The 16,015-nt window shown below is 36.5% G+C and overlaps 1 protein-coding gene across 8 annotated transcripts in view; it reads left to right on the top strand.

Moving 5' to 3' along the window:
* NBEA (neurobeachin) overlaps window positions 1-14,014 on the top strand; it is a 506,572-nt gene extending 492,558 nt beyond the window's left edge. For all 8 annotated transcript variants that reach the window (XM_057410438.1, XM_057410433.1, XM_057410439.1 and 5 more), the window contains 4 exons: window positions 6,107-6,208; window positions 9,451-9,647; window positions 10,320-10,471; window positions 12,231-14,014. In XM_057410438.1, coding sequence (XP_057266421.1) covers window positions 6,107-6,208; window positions 9,451-9,647; window positions 10,320-10,471; window positions 12,231-12,321 — 542 coding nt within the window. In that variant the 3' untranslated portion in view covers window positions 12,322-14,014. The remainder of the gene's footprint in view (window positions 1-6,106; window positions 6,209-9,450; window positions 9,648-10,319; window positions 10,472-12,230) is intronic.
* The last annotated feature ends 2,001 nt before the right edge of the window (window positions 14,015-16,015 follow it).

The raw sequence follows: 16,015 nt of genomic DNA on the forward strand, positions 1-16,015 counted from the left end.
ATGTAAATCTTTGCAATTCTAAGAGATTGAGTAGAAAAATTATTGTGATAGCATTTGACAATTTGTGTTTTGACATTTTTTCTCTTACAAAATATAGGGATTTGTTTTAACTGAGTGCTAATTTGTATACAAATTTGTTTTCACATAGCAACTGTATTAGTAATCATGAAAAGGAGCAGAGTGTACATGATATGCCCCGGAGTTCAACATGTATCATTGTAGTTGTTTTATTTTTATATTTTTATGATTGTGTTACCGAATGTTGCTTTCAAACAAGTGACTTTGAGAATGAGAATTATCTCCAAGTCTTTGAACAGATACCAAAGTGGATGATTGAATTGCAGAAAAGTGAGGGACAGATGCTTTTATCTGAAACAGACACAAATTCAGAAACTAATTTGGAAGTGATAAAAATTAATTTTCACACTTTAATTAGAATCAGACTCCTGCGTGAAAGAAAGGAAGGCTAGGCAGCTTGTGCTAAAAGCTGATTGAATTTTTTGTCAGGTATGTTGGACTTGGCCGTTTATCCTCTTGAGTCTCTCTGTGCAATATATTACATTCACCCTCTGACTGGTGTTCTTTAAAAGGATCAATGCTATTCCTGTTTTGTCCCTAGAGCCTGAAATTTCATTGATCTTAGGACTTGACATTTCTCATTACCTATTGTAGCTTCCAAGAGGATGGTCACAAGAGGTGTGAGAGTTAACCCTGCTTTTTCTAATGGGAACTGTGCTGACCATTGGAAAATATTGTGTCTATCAGCCCTGCGCTGGGTTTGTTTAGCATTATAATCCTCAGAGGTGCTAAAAATTCATCCACTGCAAGTGAGTGTATTCTGTATATATCTGAAAGGGAGGGTAACTGCTACCAAAAAAGATCTTTGTTAAGTTAACCTGCACTTCACCTGCACCTTTTTAAAGTGTGTCATGAAGTATACCATTATGTGTTCCTTTTGCATAAGATTTTTAAACAATTTTAAATTATGAATGTCATTGGTTTCATGAGTTTATATCTTGAAGGAATAGTTATTCTGAACTCAGAATATTCACTTATTCTTTTATATCCCTCTACATTTTAATCTGCCCTAGTTTGACTTTGAAAGGGCATCAGTTTCAAAATAGCCACCCATGTGTTCTTGTATTAAATGGACTGGATGGCTGTTTGAAGGACCTGTGCAAAGCACATTGTCACACATGCAATCTGCGTTGGCTGTTAAAGAGTTATTATGGTACTTTTATGTTTGTACAATTTAGGTATTAATTTTTAAAACTAAAGGTAAATGAGCCAATAATACACCTGAACTAATGCAGTTATTTTACCAACAGATGTGTGCTCCAATGCTTTGCAGGGGCTGTACAGTGCAGGGTGGTTCAGCAACTTGCCAAAGTCCCAAGCAATTTAGTGGAAGAAATAGGAAGAGAAGCTGCAAATCCTTACTCTCCTCTCATCCACTGTATTTTTTCCTTTTAAGGCCTGGATAGGTGCAAGGTACCTGAAATTCCACTCACCTGGGTGAATTGTGTGTAGATACATGCAATGCTGCTCACATTCTTCAGCAAATAAACCAGTTCTGCCAGAGCTGGGAATATTTTGAATATATGACTATATTTTGGTCAGAAATCTTTCTTTTACAACCATTGCTCTCTGAAGTGGACATTGTTATTTGGATATTTTCTACTTTGAAATATTCCTATTTATTGCCCATAGACTTATATATTCGCCAAACTAAAGGATTTGGTTTTTTTTTTCTGAAAGTAGAAGTTCAAGAAGGCTGTTACATCTTCTTTTCCATGAAAGCCGTAGTGTTTTCTAAGATTTTTTTTTTTCCTGATGAATATCCCCTCAAAAGTGTTAATAGTAAAGTAAATAGTAAAATAAACTATTTTCAACAGATAATTTAGCTATAGCATTGTACTTGCTTCTGTCAAAGTCAGGGATGAAATAGAGGCTGAAATTTGCCTCATGCTCTTATGTTTCTTTACACAGAAAACTCCTAGATGTGTGTCCATAGCAATCTGTACATAATTCTTGGAAAAGAGCAGTATGAGAGAAATGGTAACAGTCTGTTCTTTTTTTCTTTTATTTTCATTACAATGCAAGAGTACCATTTGTTCCAGAAGAACCTTACAATAGAATTAAGCGTTAAATTTTTCAGAGAGAAAGGAAGATGTATTGTGTTTTAGACTTTGTAGAAAAGCTTATTTGTTTTGAAATACAATGAAGATTTTTGTTTTTTTCTATCTGCCCTCTAGTAATTCGGTTCAAAGGTGCTCCTTTGGGGAAATTACAGGGAATTTACAGTGATGGTATCTCAGTCTTTAGGTAGGATATTTTCACCTGATATTTTCTCAGAGCTTCAGCCTCTGACCTCTGGCTGCATCTATCAGTGGTGATGTGACAGTGACAGAATATTTTGCTAGATTTCAAATGATTCCTGGAGTTCACAGCTTCTGTCCATATCAATAAAATATAATATGACTGACATTCTCTTCCCCATGCCACAGCTTTTCCTGTAGAAAGTATCACTGAATAATTTTTTCGCAGAGCCCTAAGAGGAAAAATCCCATTTTCAGTTACTGTTAGACTGTTAATGATATGCCATTATTAATTTGTATTTACTGAGTAATAGGACTCAAAGAGCTGTAATTCAGAGCAGTTGTTTTTTAAAAGCAGTTTCTCATAAGCAGTTGTTTCTGATAAAAATCAAGAAGTCAATTAAATATTTTCATTTTCAATATTCAGGCATTTTACAGTTTCATGATATTAAAGTCTTTTCCTAGGAAACACTAAGGAAAATGCCCTTTTGGAAATTGCATTATTTCTTTACCCTTAAAAAATTTCTAACCATCTAATAATTTCAGTCTCTCACCCTTGCAGTCTGATGATGCTGCTGTATGTACCTCTATAATCAGAGCTTAAGCCAAGATGACTGTTAAGCATAATTTTCTTTTTCCCAGGAGGACATACAGAAGGAAAAAGAAAGGTGGAAAGTTCTGTATTTAATTTAATTCCTTTCCCCCCCCCCCCACTCTTTTGTTATACACTTGGAGAAAAAAAAATCAAAAGGAGATGAGATTCTGAACATCAACACTGATGGAAAAGTTATAAAAATCTAAATCTCAAAATATAGGTTATCTTTGATGAGTTGCATTTTCTGTTTCTTCCAACTAGAATGTTTCCCCAGCCGTAAAACCCAGTTTTCTGTTCACATCTTCAGTTTCCAGACCAGAATAATTTTTTTCTTGCAGGCTGAGATAAAGATTGGGAAACTAGCATTTACTGGGGTAGCTATTTTCATAAATGATAGGAAAGTGTTAGCGTGTCTGTGCTATGCAACAATAAAAACAGGTAGCTTGAGCCACCCTGTACTATTGCATCCAAAACTGGAACCTTTAAATCCATGGTTGATAGTTCTCAGCTGGTTCAGAAAGATGGTAAAATACATGGAATTCTTATTAAAATTTTGATGAGGGGAGATGTTATGGTTTGGCAAGAAATACTTAAGACAGAACTGGAGCAAGACAGGCAGAGAAATGTGTTGCTGCAATGACTAAAAAATGGCAAGCCTGCCACTTCAAAGGAGTTTGGTTTGTTTAACAGAGGAAGAAAGAAAGACAGAGAGGGCTGATTTGTTCTGTAAGTACAATAGAAGGGGAAAACACAAGGGAGGGGGAAGACCTAATGCTAAAGGGCAATGCTGACACACGAAGAAATAGATACAAGTTAGACAGAAATTAAATTCATACTGAAAATCAGAATATTTCTCTCCTTTAGAGTAGGAAAGGTCTGGAACATCCTTCGAAGTTGTATACCTAGGTAGACATTTCATGAATTTATTAACAAATTTATGTGATGCGAGTGTCTGCAATAAAAAAGACTAAATTCATAGAACCACAGAAGTCTATCCAAGCCTCCTTTCCTAATGCATGTCTTTCAGAAACCTATGCGATATTGCTTAACAGCTAGGGTAGTTCCTTTTTTAGTTTGTTTTGATGTTTAACTGGTTTTCCAGTTAGGAAACTGCATTTTTATCACAGGGTTGAAATGTGTGCAGCCATTCACCCATTGGACCTCACTGTGCCAGTAGCTGCAAGATAAATTTCTGTGTTATTTGACATCTTTTACGCTTGTGACTCCCAGCTGCACTGGTCAAGTCATTGCTTTGCTTTCTGTGTAGTGAAGAAAGAAAACACTTTAAACACTGTGCAGTCTCCTGTCTTATTATCTGTATCAGTTGTGTGACCTTCCTTTAAACTAATTTCTATAAATGTGGGTACACGACTTTATTCTTTCTGGTCTATGGTGACAGGATGGTTCTCAACATCTATTTGCTATTTTAGGATATTGCATTGAAAGTTAATGTGGAGGAAGTTTTCCTTTCTAGCTCCAAAAATCCTTCTCTGTCTCACTGTCTTCCTGAAGAGAATGTACTCTCCAGTGAGCAGAGCTTGTGCTTGGGCAGGAGCATCAACCTTCCACCTGGCCATATTCAAAATAAATAAAATAAAACACATTTTTCTACCTTTAACTAGGCAGTGCAAAGAATGTTGTCTCTTCATTTTACAGTTGCCTATGAATCTTTGTTTCAGTTTTATATGCAACCATATCTTATCAGCAAGGATTTTATATTATACTGTATTTATCTTATTTGTTAGTATTTGATCAAGAATCAATTCCCAGCTGCTAACTGGACATCCTACTTTCCAATATCCTAATATGCAGCTAATAATAGATACTTTTCTGTGGTTAAAAAATTTTAAGATCTGTCATTGAACCAGCTTCTGTGCTATCCATGTTGTTGTCCACAGTCAATTTCATATCAAATGGGTTTACATCAAAACATTGTTCTACTAACACAAATACGTTGAAAAAAAATACATGGAAGCCGTTTTAACATAGACATCTTTATCAACTCTACTTGTCATCCTGTCAAAAACAGATAAGAAGCTTGCTTGACAAGACTCTCATTGCAGCTTCCAATTCTTTGTTGACAAAACTGTAGATTAACCATTTTGTTGTTTTGCATAGGATTAATGTTACAGTAATTCATCTGTAGTTCCCTAGGTCATTTCTTTTATCTTTTTAAAGTATTTGAACTACCCTGGCAGGGCTCCAGTCCTTTGGGGTTTCCCAGTTTTCTATATTTCATCATAACCAGATGAAATCTCTGATATCTACCAAGTTGCTAATTTTTTGTTACTGATTAACTTTGACTGGCAAAGCAATATCAAATACTAAGCAATTCCTTAACTGCATATAGGAATTCCACTTTTAAGATGTCAGCATCTGTTATTATTAGAAAGAACAGAAATGTTGCTATTTGTCATATAAATACCCCATCAATGCCCAATTGCCTGAACTCAAAGTAAAATACATTTCACTCCTGAATATGAAAAATAAATATTTAGGGAGTAGTTTATCTTTTTAATACCTTAAGTGTGATAAAAATGGCATAGGTATCCATAGTGATACATGTAAAATGACATATACCCATAACCGCTTTTAGGTATAATTTTAATCTGTAAGCATTCAATGTGTTCTCTGAATCAATAATGTTTATCCAGCAGTAGTATCTTTCTACTACAGTGCTGTTCCTCTCTTCTTTTCCCACCCCCAGTTTCATGAAACACATTATGATTCTTAATACACGTCCTTAACTCATCCTACTCTTTAGATTCCTAGCAGAAGTCTGAAGACATATATTTGACAGCAGAGCTGTACACTACAGCTTCTTTTAATACCACCACACTTTGTGCTCTTTATCTGAAATATGCATTTACACATTATTTTTAGGCCATAAACCAGCTATGTATTGTTATTATTTGGGTATTATACGTATGTAATTTCTAAACCAAAACATTTCTCTTAATGTATTGGGAAGCTGTGCTTATGAAACTTTATGTTATCTGAATGTATTTTGTTCAGAAACCTAAGTATGAGATATTTAAGCCCACCGTAGCTCCCTGGTACTTACTGACTTAAGGAAAATTACGGCAAAGGTCTTTTGTGGATAAAACAGGTCTGGTTTGTCATTCCTCTGTTGTTTCCTATTTTTGTTTTTTCTTGTGTGTTTCTTGGTTTGTTTTGTTTTGTTTTTTAACAGGTGATTATCCAGCTCCTCGTGCTGTTCTAACTGGTCATGACCATGAAGTTGTCTGCGTGTCGGTCTGTGCAGAGCTGGGACTTGTTATCAGTGGTGCTAAAGGTCAGAAATGTTTTTATGATTTAAGTCTTAAAATTTTTAGAGCCTTTTTTGTGGTACTTCTTAGTATTCCCTCAAGCCACATATACTTTATTCAAAGTCTCCTTTGCTAAGGTGTGTTGTATTTCTGGGGGAATCTACAGCAACTTTGAATGTTATTGCTTACTGTCCAGACTTACCAGGTTTGGACACAAATTAAGTTCCTTCCAACTATCAGCCTGTGCTACTATTCCCCTCAGATCTGGAAAAGTAGTCAATATAAATTTATATAAGAATTCATAATGACATCCATTGATTTGGAAAAAAAAAGCCTTTTGATAGAGACCTATATGTAGGGAAACGCCAGCTCCAAATTCCTGCCCTGATCTTAATAGAATGGCAGTTTGTAGGACTGACCTCAGTCTCCATGACAAGGGAAACAGGGTTAATTTGCTTGGGTTTTGATCTGTGGACAGCACTTCATCCAGTAGGGCTTTTTGTGGTGGATTCAAAATAGTAAGAAATCTGCAGGTTCTGTTAAACTTTCTTACTGTCTATTCATACTTTTCCCCTGATACCTATCAATGGAGTCCAGCATATCCAACAACTGCTAATACAAATGTTCAAAACGCCTTTCCATAACTGCAGCATTCTTCTGTATAGCAGTTAATCATCATAAATGAAGCACCTGCCTCAATGAGTGCTTGCTTATCTTTCGTTATTCTGTTTCTCCTTCATTTGTTCTATTTTCCTTGTGCCCACTTTCTTCTTTTCTGCTTAATTCCATGTGCACTTTTCTTCTCCCACTGCCCTCTCTCAGCTTTTTTTCTTAATTTGGCAAACTTCATGTCTTTTTTTTTTCCCTTCCTGTTTGCCTCTCCCTTCTCTCTTCCTTTCTTTTGTGCTACATTATCTCTTCTCCCTTCTTTACATTTCCTTTCTTTACATTACTTTTGTCCTCCCTTAAGGTTCTTCTTCATTATATATCTTCCTATCTCATTTCCACTCCACTCCTACATCCACATCCAGCTACTTGCTTTCTCTGTCTACAGTGATGCCAGTTTTATTCATCCCCATGGATATCTTTGTACTCCTTTTTGAATAGTTTTCTGCTTTTAAGGCTAAGATGGATGTGATGCTTCTTCTGCCTGGTTTTGCTCACAGGCTGAGCTCCTGGGTTATCATCTTTTATATTGCCTCAGAGCTCAACGTTTATTTTCAAAGCTGAGTGTGAAAATATTGAGTAAAGGCATTTTTAACAAGAAATCCTAATGGGTCATTAACTTTTGTAATGACATACTACATAACAGTCATAGGCAAAGTCAAGTAATTAATGAAAAAAATGTACAGTGATACTGAACCTAAAGTTTTTTTTTCTTGAAGTACTGCTATCTCTCATCTCTTAAGGCACCTTTATATACTCTTACTGCTGGAATCTGTATTCTGTTATCTTCTGCTTCATTAAGTGTGTAATGTTTTGGTAATTTATGTAATTTTAGAGGTAAAGGCTGCTGGAGGACCAAATTACATCAAATCCATAATATGTTTGTGATTGATCAAGTGAAATGGAGGCCCTGCCTGTCCTTTGAGTTACTCATGTTCTTCATCTTCAAACTCTAGTGCATATATAAACACAGAGTGAAAATCCCTTTTTTATTGCTGGTTTCCAGCAGATGCCTGCTTTGAGGCTTCAGTTTCTGCCCTTTCCAGTCCCTTTCCAGTTTCTCAGATTGCATTTTGTAGCATTGCTGGTTGCTTTGCTGTCCTTCCTCAGTGCTGCTGTGCTCCCTCATGGGAGGCTGTCTCACTGAAGCTTGCTGCACACTGTGATAACATGCTTCAGAATCTGCAGAGGCAGAGAAACCACACATATAAGACTCCTCTGAGAAAACTCCTGTGCATCAGGTTGATGCTTGCACGTTCTTATCCAATAACCCCAAAAAAGAGCAGTCAGTCAGTATGTCTTCACAGAGCATAGTAAATCGTATTTTCTTTATGCCTTTTCGTGCCCATGACCACTTAGCTATGCAGGTATTACATTTTTCTTTTGAAAAATCTAACATGGTAATTATCCTAATGGCCGAAGCATCACTTGTAACATTTTAGCACTTCACTATTTTCAAAGCTGAAACTCAGCTTTTTGAGAAAATAAATTAATTCCATTGCAGTCATATCCCATGGGCCCAGACAGACTTGAGGTCTCTCTGCATAAGCCTTTATGCAAACACAGATAAAAACCTGAACCAGAAGGGCTTACACACGAATCCACTGATGCTGTGATTCATTCTACTTGGGCAAACCCAGCTGCTGTGTGAATTTCAGAGAAGTTAGAAAGGCTTAACGTGAGGTGGCTGAGTCTACCACTATGAATTTACTTTCAGGGTCATGAGCCAGTTGTATAAGGAAGAGATTACTGTGCTGTCCAGGAGTGTCTTATGATTTGTAAAAACAAACATGTAGTGTTTACCACGACTCTTTACATTTATCACAGAAGAGACTCTTTTTTCTTAGTAGGAATACAGATCTCACTTTCAAAAGAGCTTTTTCATAGATCTTGAAATGGAAATAGCCTAGTTTTGCATCTTAAAATGTATATTTTAATTGTCACAGGTTTTTTTTTTCTTTCATCAGAAGTAATAAAAAGACGTTAAAATCTCACATGAAAATCTCTTTGGAGTAGTGCACTTATAGTGTGATCTCCTAAAAGCTCTTATAGTCCAAATATCATACTAACTCTTGGCTGTCAGATGACTCCCATTGTTAAAACAATTCAGGACTGAAATCTATGCATATAGTGTATCACTGGGGGAGAGGACCTACAGGAACTGCCATTGGCTATAGGAGAAATATGCAGTGATACAATTATATGCCCTCTGGGATTTGCTCCTACTAGTCACTGGTAGGGCCCCATCTGTTTAATGTGAATGGGCAGACTAAAGAGAGTTCGTGTTGGAGGAAAACAGTAAGATGGAGGCTTCTAAATGCCTGGAAAGGGAAAGAATATTTTAGAAGATAGATTAATGAAAACTTCTACCAGTTTGAGTAAATAATAAATTACACCTTTTAGGAATGTTGTATCTATTTTCTTAATATGCTAGCTTGTGCATTTCCTTATCTGTTGCCTATTTTAAATTCTTTCAGCAAACATTGCATCTAATATGTTATATTGCATCTAATGTGATATAAATGCGTATTATGCATTGCCTTTGTGCACAGCATATACAGTTCGTATAAGCAGGAAATGTATGCTATGTCTTCATATACAGAAGGTCCTTGTCTGGTACACACAATTACTGGAGATTTGCTGAGAGCTCTGGAAGGAACAGAAAACTGCTTGTATCCTCGCTTAATTTCAGTATCTAGTGAAGGTCACTGCATCATCTACTATGAACGAGGACGGTTCAGCAATTTCAGCATTAATGGCAAACTCTTAGCTCAGATGGAGATCAATGATTCAACCAGGGTAAATCTTAATGCAAACAAGCATTTGTTGTGTCTCACCTTTATTTCTTAAAATAAATTGAATTTATGTGCCATGTGATTTAAAGGAAATCACATATGCAGAATTACCACCTCCTGTTGTCCTGTTCAAACACAGATCCTTTCATTTCCATCTCCAAATGCAAAAATGCACTTGAACTTTTCCAGAGTAAATAAGAATAAATTGTTCATGGTCCCACATGATTCCTGGAATTTTTGTTTGCAATTAAATTTCAGTGGGAAATACATCTTTGAAACAAAATGCTTTGAAAAGTGTCCATTCTTCATTTATTAGCCAAGACATGAATTTGTGCCTCCAGGGCTCTGCTATGTCACTGGCACTTGCAGTAGCATTAGGAATGCAGATCACTGTTCTGCTTTAGGTGTTAGTGATGGCACTGAGTATTGTAGCACAAACATTGAAATGTTATATGCGGAACTCAAGTCTTGGCAGATTCAGTTAAAGACCTTTTGGTTTATAATGACGCAGTTGTTTCACTTTCTGGTTGGGGAGAAAGAGGAGTGGGAGCCTTTTTCTTCAAATTTAAAGTGGGCACAGCAAACTAGATGCTTATAAGTTGATTAATTTTTTGTAATATTGACCTGTTTCCATAAAAGTTAACTGTGTGATTGGGTTTGCCTCTTTTTCCTGAAGGCCATCCTCCTGAGTAGTGATGGGCAGAACTTGGTGACAGGGGGAGACAACGGTGTAGTGGAAGTATGGCAGGCCTGCGACTTCAAGCAGCTCTATATTTACCCTGGCTGTGATGCTGGCATAAGAGCTATGGACCTCTCTCATGATCAGAGGTGAGTTTGTTGTAAATATTTGTATGTACATGGTAAAATTTTACAAATTATACATCTCCATAAACTTTAAGGTATAAATTTATGGCATGCAGTCATTAACAGGTCCAAAACCATTGCCCTAGTTATTATCTTCTTGATTTTTCTGACTGCATTTTTTCCCTGAGTTTCATAGCATAAACACTTAACATTAAGACGAGGTCTTATATCATTGAAGTCAGTAAGCCAGGAACTCAGCTAGCAAAATATGAGTGAAATTACATTAAGTTAAGAACACAGGAATAGTCAGACTGGATTAGAGTGCAAAAGTGCCTATTAACCAATGCCTTAATCAATTATATAAGTCTGTGGTGCATTTTTGATTTTCAGCTATGCAGAGCTTGAGAATTTCACTGGGTTGCATCTAGACTATAAGTATACAATATTATCAGTGGATCTGTCCACCAGGAGTGAATGTAGTCCTTTCCTTTGACCTTCTTGAGCAAGGAGGATGCAGCCTAGATTTTTTATGTCACTACTATGTCACTAAAATGCAAACTGTAAATATAAAAGATATATGAAACTGGTCCCTCAGTCTTTTAATGTAATCTGATTATAATGTAAGTCTATATGTTGCATTTATGCAGGGTTGTGAGTGGATTTGCTGTTTGCATCATGCATCAATCTTGTATTTCTTACTTATATACAAACTCATGACATGCAGAGAATTCACAGCATATTAGAAACATCATACAGCATTCATTTCAGTTTATTTTTCTTACATGTTTCAGCATTCCTGTGCTATGTGCCCATTTTGTAAAGCAACGAAATCACCTATAAATAAAATATGTACCTAATTTACTCATGTACGAGTAGATGACTTGCTGCAAGGCAGTTCTGCAAAAAAGGGCCTGGGGGTCCTGGTGGACAAAGTTAGCCATGAGCCAGCAGCAGTGTGCCCTTGTGGCCAAGAAGGCCAATGGTATCTTGGGGTGCATTAGGAAGAGTGTGGCCAGCAGGTGGAGGGAGATTGTCTTCTTCTACCCCGCTCTGGTGATACCACATCTAGACTACTGTGCCCAGCTCTAGGCTCCCCAGTTTGAGAAAGACAAGGAACTACTGAAGAGGGTCAGCAGGTGGCTATGAAGATGATTAGGGGACTGGAGCAACTCTTTTATGAAGAAAAGCTGAGAGAGCTGGGCCTGTTTAGCTTGGAGAAGAGAGGACTGAGAGGGTATCTTTTCAATGCATACAAATATCTTAAGGGTGGGTGTCAAGAGGATGAGGCCAGTCTCTTTTCAGTGGTACCCAGCCACAGGATAAAGGGCAATGGACACAAGCTGAAACACAGGGAGTCCCATCTCAATATGAGTAAAAATTTTTACTTTGTGAGGGTGACAGAGCTCTGGAACAGGCTGCCAGGAGGTTGTGGAGTCTTGTTCTCTGGAGATACTCAAAACTGACCTGGATGTGATCCTGTATAACCTGCTCTAGGTGAACCTGCTTTAGCTGGGGGTTGGACTAGATGATCTTCAGCCATCCCTTCCAACCCCAACCATTCTGTGATCTCCCTTGACCATACTGGGAATGTAGAAATTTGGCATATATGTCAACATCCAAATGTAGTGTCTCCACTGCAAACTCAATCCCACCCATGAACTTAATCTTCAAACAGTGTTGCAACTTTTCGCCTTGTTCTTCTAGCTTTTTTGCTGTTTATGCTAAGCCATTGCTTGAGAAGGTAAAAAAGTATTAACAGGACCATTGTTTCCATCTTTTTCAGAACTCTGATTACTGGCATGGCTTCTGGCAGCATCGTAGCTTTTAATATAGATTTTAACCGGTGGCATTATGAACATCAGAACAGATACTGAGGCGGAATGAAGAACTGAAAGCCCAGGTAAAGCTGAGAGCACAAGTGCTGCAATGAAAGGGGTAGTCTCTGGTGGAAAAACACGTCTGCATTGATCTCCGTTGTACATTCCATTACACCCAGCAATAGCTGTACATTGTAGTCAGCAACCATTTTACTTTGTGTGTTTTTTCACAACTGAACACCAGCTGCTGAAAAGCAAGCTTGTATCATGTAAATTATATGAATTAGGAGATGTTTTGGTAATTATTTCATATATCTTTGTTTATTGAGAAAAGGTAGTAGGATGCGCCACAAGAGACTTTTGAAAATTCTGGGGAACCTTGATTCCAGTTATTTCAATGTTTAGGCTTTGAACCTAACATGCATCCCATCTCCAGCCTCTTTTCAAGCTGAGATAAAAAAATACGTTTGATACTTTGTACATCAGATGCACATCTTAACTTTAAAGGGATACTTTTGTAAAAGTAAAACCTTGTATAAAGAACAAAACTGTTTCTTAATTTTATTGTGGAGTTACAACTTGCATGTACTTTAAACCTGATGTCTTGAAGGAACAGGTGCATTCACACAAATGGAACTGGAGATCTCCTAAGGGTACAGCTTGTGTTAAAGGGTTGAATTTGGGCGCAAACAGTAATTTGACATTTCCACCAACAGTTGTTTTTTTTTGTTTTTTTTACTTTTCGAATCTAAACTTTACCCCTCTTAAGTGGAGTTCTGCTCATGAATCATTTGGATAAAAAGCCATCATTTACCAAATTTATACTTTACACAATAGAAATTAAATTCCTCCCTTTAAAATTCAAAGACTAGACAGGGAGCAAAGAGGGAAGTTCAGTTTAATGTTTTGCAATACTTGATGACTCCCAATACAGGCAAAGTACTATACTTCTGGATTATTAACAAATCTTGGGCAAGAGAGCCCCCGTGATTTTTTTCCCTTATTTTTGCTCTGAGCAGCTTGGTTTGTTTTGACAGCCTTAGCTTGATTGTAAAGGTGACTGAGGTTATTCTTTTCAGTGCTTCTGAAAATCTCACCTGAAGCTACTCAGACTAAGGCACTTCATGTTCTACAATACCATAATGATAACTATTGAAATAATTTTCTGCACATTGTACTGATCAAATTACACACCCAGGGGTACATACACTTTAATTCATGTTTCTTCTTTGTATATTTGGTGACTGTATTGTCATAGATGTACATATTGTGTCGGTAGGGCTATGAGGCATGTAACAGGAATGTAATTTTCTCAGAATTTACACTCACTTGCAGTCATTTATTTAAAAAGATAATGGATTCTTTGTATTGGCACTTTGCACCAAAACATATCATTATTTATTGATGTGATTACTTATTTGTTATCCACCTTGTATTAGTAAGTTTAGCACTGAATTTCCTTCTTCATTGTTGTTTGTATTTATCAGATTCTGAAATCATGGGGATCAGTGTAATGATTTAAGTTATTCATCACCCGTCTGTAAGCAATATCTTGAGTTTGTAGCTTAGAATCGGGAGACTATTGAACATCTGGAAGACAAGTTCATTTCATCTTAAGATCATGGTGAAATATTTTGGATATATAAATTCCTTAAGCTATTGTAACCATGTTTTATTGCAAAGATGTAAAATATGCCAGATGTGTGTGAATTGGAAATCAAAAAGAAAAATAAAATATGCAAAGAATTCAGTAATTGTTTCTCATTTCAATGAAATTTTTGTCAGAACATTGACGTTGCCATTAGAAGCAAACAATTGTTTTAAGAAATCCTCTCTTATATTATATGTATATGCCAAGAATTATGCATGCCTGGGTGGTTGTATTTCCTGGGGTCTCAGGAAATAAAACAGAGGCTACAGAGTGTGTTTTGCAACAAGTTTGATTGTCAGTACATGAAGAGAAGCTACTAAAAATACTTTGATCAGCAGAAGTGAAGAATCAAAGCCTTTAAGGGATATTGTGGATCCTTGTGAGCAAGCAATAACCTTGTATAATAGACCTCTCAGAAAGCAAAGGTCTGATGAAAGCCATTTTGGGTATCTCTCAATGTCTAATAAAAAATTAACTTGGGGCATTGAAAGTTAGATATCCACACTCCCTGCATAGCAGAATAAAACAGGTGAGATAAATTGTTTTCTGGGAACGCTGAGGTCCCTAAAAATGTTAAAGCAAGTAAGTGGAGATAGATATGTAAATGTCACGTCTAATTTAAGGTAGTAGTGGTAAGCAAAATGCATTCGTTATGATTAGAAAACCTCAGATTGACTAAAAACCGGGATAACAACCAACACTTCAATTTGTTGCCCCACTCATTGCCTTTCCACTTAGAAAGATTGTTCTTTAAACAATTATCAAAATGAACTAAAGCCAATATTTGAGACCCTTTATTAGAATACAGTATACATTTTAGCAGATATCTATTTATAAAAGCTTTTGAAGTAGATAGGTAACCTAACTTGATTGTTTTGGTCTGAAGGAGAGATGAGAAAGGAGATTAGAGGATGTTAATAGTGGCATGTGAAACAGTTGATTGATATGCTGCAACCTCCATTCCATTATTATGCAAGTGTCGCCCCTAATGTCATATTTTATTCATCAAATCGATTAAAAAATACACCATTGCAGTTAAACAAAAAAATAGTCTTACTGTAATCTTAATTAGTATTGTTGTTTGCATGAAGTCTCTCAGCATTATGTGAAGTATGATTTAGTCACAGATTAGAATGTTTTATGCCCAAGCAAACTTTGTATGAGAAATTTTCCATGGTTTACAAAAATAAAATACAATCCTACTGCATGGTGTTCATAGTTAGGGGTACTCAAACAAGTAACAACAATAATATGCCACCTTCATTATGGTTTAAGTTAAAAAAATGGAGTTTCCACAAAGGCACAGGACAAGGAGAATGTATTAACAAGCTGGTATAGTCACATAGACCAGCCTGATACAGTTTTTTGTGATGAAATACCACTGTTGCCTTTTACTCTCTACTTAATTTCTAATTTTTTAAGAGAAAAATGTTACAATTGTGCCAGAATATTTCATTTTCTTTGTTGTTTTAGGGGTTTGGATTTAGGGTGTTTTTTTCTTTTGGTTTGGTTTTTTTTTAGTTTGTGTTAATTACATTAGCATATACCTATCTGTTGCGAGGTCTCTTAATGTAAAAAAAAAACAAAATGCAGAGATCTCCAGTTTGTTTCACAATACTGTTTCAAAGCCTCAGTTGCCCCATTTCTACCACAAAGTAAAGCTGGCTGACTTTCCCTTTTTACTCAATAGAAATGAAAGTTACTGATTCCAGAGAGTCTTTGAGAGCTGTTTGTGGGAGATGAAGCAGCTTTGACCAGCCCACTTAAATGCAATCTCTCAACTCTCAATCTTCCAGCTAAGAAAGATGCAGCATTAAGAATACATGGTGCAACTAAACCATACCTACGATGAAAATAATGTGCAGCTATTTGCTGTGTTTCTGCCAGTTAGTCCTAGGTTAAGAACTGGACTATAAGCCAATGCCAAACCAGAAGGATGATACAACAGCAACAAGCCTTGATGCTATCACTATCGAGGAGGATGCTGCTGTCTCTACAAGAGCAACAACAAAAGAAAGTCTACTTCATTTTACCCTGAGAAAAGACTAGTTAGGCTCAATTTCCTGGTAGAGTCAGATAAATAATGATTATGTTGATAGA

The sequence above is a fragment of the Pezoporus wallicus genome, unplaced genomic scaffold (genome assembly GCF_028554395.1).
Source record: "Pezoporus wallicus isolate ANWC-B61680 ecotype Strahan unplaced genomic scaffold, APGP_CSIRO_Pwel_v1 contig_1876, whole genome shotgun sequence".
NCBI lineage: Eukaryota > Metazoa > Chordata > Aves > Psittaciformes > Psittacidae > Pezoporus > Pezoporus wallicus.